Below are 4,777 nucleotides of genomic sequence, written 5' to 3'. Positions count from 1 at the left end.
GTAAATCGAGGTTTGGTTTGTTCACATTATGTATGTTAAGCCCTATTTGGGGGAAGAAAATGGCCGCGTTGAATCGGGGTTTGCGGTAAATCGGGGCGCTGTAAATCGGGGTTTTACTGTATTCGATTATCTAGGTTCAAAACTCCTCTATAAACTGTGCACAATTAAGAAGTTGTATCTACGATTACATATTTCAAATTTAGCCAGTTTGTCAATTGTCATCGGTATTGAAAAATTGAAACATCGGCGATAACAATAATGGAAGTTATGACACCTCAATAGATTTGACGTACAGATTCAGAACCAAATCACCTCAAATAATCATATACCTTCGAATATAAGACGTCCCAATCGAAATATCTAAATTCACCATCAGCACCCGAGGTTTAACATTCAAGTCATTTGAACAAAGCCCAGTTTATTGTCTGATCAAGGAAATCCCAGCTAAACTCACACAGAATAAAACAGCTGCAATGAAAGCTAGTAAAACGTTTCTTATTTCCTTCAAATCAGCGTTAGGATCTCTACTCTGATCCTCCTCAAGCAAGTCTTCCAAAATATCCTCATTAGGATCACTAGCTTTGTAATCATTCGTAGCAGTGTCCTGTGCTTGAACCAGAGCAGTCTTTTCATTTGCATCATACTTCACAGAACATGTCAGGTTATCGTAGATTTCATTGACTGAAGTTTCTGTTCCGGCATCGCAATCACGTGAATTGCCTTTGTCCACTCTCTCCTTAGAATTGGTAATTTCTTTGTCGATGTCAACCGTCCAAATCTTCACCGAAGCCGTCACGATCATAGTAACGTCCACTACGATGGCCCCCAAGAAAATACCAGAAACTCTTAAGTCTGATAGAAATATGGTTATTAGTATTATTGGTAGTCCGATCAAATAACAGACGATACTCATAGACCATGCTGTGTACTCCTGGGCACCAAAAGCTACGAGGATCCCTTGGTTGAGAGAAACTTGCATGTTATTTACAGGAATACCTAAGTAAGCTACCCAAATCGTTGCCAAAAATAAATCCTTAACGTCACCATCGGAGGAAAACATCAGAACTTCTTCGGTTCTAAAGGAATAGCAAATGAAAGCAAGCGTTGTGGATACTAAAATTGAATTCAGAAGAGATAGCTTCATAAAGTATCGTGTTTTATTTGCATCTCCCTCTCCCAAAGCCATCCCAATGAGAGTAGCTGATGCTCGGGCCATACCATACGCTACGGCCCACCAAATGATTGTTAGCTGATACATTATGATTACCACAGATAAAGCATCCGCCCCGTCGAACTGACTCAAGAAAACTGCTATCTCATAAAGGAAAGATTCTGCAAAACACTCGATAGCTCCAGCCAGGCCCAGTTTAACCATTGGTCCCCAGCCTAACAGGGCACGAGTAGAAAACCCGTTCCAAGAAAATTTACCTCTCCTCACCATGATGAAACAAACTGACAACGACACTGAAAGCGGAAACAGTCGTCCTAAGATAGCAGCCAAGCTTAACCCGTAAACACCAAGCTGAAATACCGTCACTAGAATGTAGTTAAAGAGGATATGACATCCAACCATCACAACAGTGACTAAATACACGAACTTGTCGTACCCCTGGATAGCAAAGTACTTACAAATCATGACCAGGGTGTAATCTAGATTCTCCACCACCAAAGTCATTCTCAGATAAGCAACAGCTATATCTCTATAATCCTCTCCTGGATCACTTAGATCAGGTGTGTCCGAGTACAACCCTGAATCAGGTAACAGGTCTATGATGAACACCAAGTTCAGATATGGACCCGCGATAATTAAGTTGACCAGGGTGCCCTGTAGTAGGCATTTGAAGAGAACATTCCCTAACTCAGATTTCTTCTCAGAGCCATGAACCTGGGGCCCGTATGTGTCAAATATAGAGGAGTATCCGGAGGAAACTGAAGTTACAGCAACATTGAAGAGCGTGTTAGATAGTCCCACCCCTGCCAAGTGAGCCTGGTTCATCTGACCAGCAAAGACCAGGGTTATAAACGCCATCAGGCTATACACACCCGTTATGAAGATAAAGGACGCTGAAAGGCGGAGAAATTCCCATTCTTTGGTAAAAAACGAACGAAGGTTAAACTTAAACATAAAAACCCTGGCACCTAATACAGACTGTCCGTTCGACAATATAACTTCGACTGTCGAACTGAATTCAAGCAACAAGCCTTTACGATCTTGAAATGTATTCATTTGTTTGTTTTCCACTTGTCTCATGCTGTTATCAAATAGCAGTCTTATACATCGCTTTGCAATTGCACAAATGTTATCCAGCTTGTGATTTGGGATTCCTCCCCAGCAACTTATACAATACAAGCTAAGCATAAAGAAAAGGTGCCGTTCTCTAGTGCATAGTGCCGTTCTCCGTGCGGTTCGGTTTTGTATTAGAGTATTATAAAGAACCCTTAAGGTAATTGTACTATAGTGCGACACGTACTCTAGTGCGAAGTCCGACAAAAACACCCTCTGTCGCACTAGTACATGTCGCACTACGATCCAGGTAGCGTACTCTAGTGCGACAAAATATTTTGACTTGTTTCCAAGTTCTGGTCAGATCCTATCCTTCTTATGGACCATTAAGTGATTCGTCGGGTCGGTTCACGTCACTTATTTCGAAGTGATCTTGCGAATACGATTCGTTGGTTCACATCACGTGTTTCGAAGTTATCCACTGATCATAATTGCTTCGGGTCAGTTCAAGCCACGTATGCAGTGTGTGATCCACTGGGTAACTCTTAAGCAGCATATGATCCTCATTCCTATCACACGCATCGTATGAAGGTATATCTCCGATTGGGATAACAAGTTCATATGCTTGGGCCATAAATAAGGTCACGATGATTCTACCAAAGCATCGAACAACATCAACATGTCTTCTTCAATCACCTTCATTCCTGGACGCACTCCTGGTTCAAGAAACGTTATCCACGACGGATACCGCTACTGCCTGGATAAGAATCGCGACGACAAGACCTACTGGCGATGCACTGAGAAGACCTGCTCCGGATGTTTCAGTCTGACGAACAACACTACTGTGACCTGGACGCAGCTGAAAGCAACCCTTCCCTCGGAGATGGATTCCTTTGCTGCCTAGTGACTACTACGAACGTACCTGGGTCGGAACTCAAACCTCCTCTCCCCCTTGATGGGCTGCACCAACCCTACTATATCTGGCGATTTATCGACGTCCTGAAGAAGGAGCAGGATCTAACCCAATGGAAGATCAACCAGAATTGAATATTGTGATTGCAATCTTTGATTTTATATTTAACCCCATTACTCATACACGACTACACTCTTGTCATTAAAAATGGAAAGTAAAATTTTTATTGAATGTGTATTGTGTAAAGTGTTTTGTCGCACTATAACAGTCCAGGTAGCGCACTGTAGTGCGACAGTGTCGGCCTTGAAAATTCTCTGTCGCACTACGATCCAGGTAGCGTACTCTACTGCGACGGTGTCGATCTTGGAGGTTTCGCACTAGGGTACGTGTCGCACTAGAGTACGTGTCGCACTACAGTACGTGAACCGAAAGAGTTGGAACACAAAGTTTCTCTCGTTCTGCTGTTGTTGAGAGAACTTGTTGAACTGAGGGATAGTTTATTGAATCATGCTAAATTTAGATCTTGTTTACGGTAGTTTCCAAATTTTATTTATTTTTATGATGGAAAATTATTTTTAAGAGGGTTAAATCCGGAATTATCTGATTAATTAGAACTGCTTGTAGATATAGCGTGTCAAGTTAATTTCGGCTCATAATTGTGTTTCAATGTTTTAGTATAGGATTAGGATATGCTGTAATTTCTCTCCCTTATTAACCAGTACCATGAATGACTTTCCATGGAAATCTTGGAAGACAAGTGATTGTAAATGACGTCGAGTTAGAGCATGGCAAGACCACTACAACCAATAATCAGTTCTCCCGAGCCAACTCATACCAAGGCAGTTAAGCTGAACCCGACAGATCGAGGCAATCCTCACCTTAACTGATCAAACTGGTACTAACACAATTTTCAGATATAAATGTTTTTTTGCGATACGTTTATTGCAGCTTTGCAACTTGAGTGAAGACCAGAGTACGAAAACACACAGCAGGTAAGCAACTCACTTTTGGTGACTGTTCCTCACGAACATTCTGATCCTGTAACATATGAACAGGGAGATCGTCTCCTTAACAAATCGAACAGGTACTATCACAATTTCCAGAGCACAGCATGATAACAAAGTCAAAAGAAACACAATGAAGGTAGGTTACGAACACCACAATATAACAATCATACTAACAACTGAATTAAATTTATTCTGACAACGGGCAGCCCTGATGTGCTCCGTGATCCTCAACGAGCGACCACTTGTAATAGAGGTGTTATGTCACGTGACGCTGATCCGTCCAATTACATACAGGACGAGTCAGCAGACGGATATTATATCTTCTGTTTACCTTTCTTATCTGTATTTTACCCTTTGTTCACAATGTTTTCTCTACCACAGCTTGGCAATTTCAAGGTGCTCCTATCTGCACCTCAGTACACACGCCATGATTACGTCATGCAGAACTAGAAATTGTGTAATCCGTGATCGTTATAATGTAACCGTGCCCACAGCCCATACAGTACAATGCAAACTGTTGGGGGGGGGGGGGGGGATTGTAGGAACTTATCGTCCAGTCATGAACAGAATATTAACATAATTTTTTAGTTATTTAGGTAGACCTGGTCATTTAAAAAAAATCACTGTCCAGTG

The 4,777-nt window shown here is 41.7% G+C and overlaps 1 protein-coding gene across 1 annotated transcript; it reads right to left on the bottom strand.

Moving 5' to 3' along the window:
* Positions 1-214: 214 nt before the first annotated feature.
* On the bottom strand, positions 215-2,171 carry LOC134818905 (uncharacterized). Its single transcript, XM_063828617.1, has one exon. It carries the CDS (start codon positions 2,123-2,125, stop codon positions 419-421), a length of 1,707 nt encoding a protein of 568 aa, XP_063684687.1. The 5' UTR covers positions 2,126-2,171; the 3' UTR covers positions 215-418.
* Between the last annotated feature and the right edge of the window lie 2,606 nt (positions 2,172-4,777).

Source organism: Bolinopsis microptera, chromosome 7 (genome assembly GCF_026151205.1).
Source record: "Bolinopsis microptera isolate Bmic1 chromosome 7, MBARI_Bmic_1.0, whole genome shotgun sequence".
NCBI lineage: Eukaryota > Metazoa > Ctenophora > Tentaculata > Lobata > Bolinopsidae > Bolinopsis > Bolinopsis microptera.
Note: the sequence above shows the minus strand (reverse complement) of the source record. Positions and strands in the feature narration are given on the sequence as shown.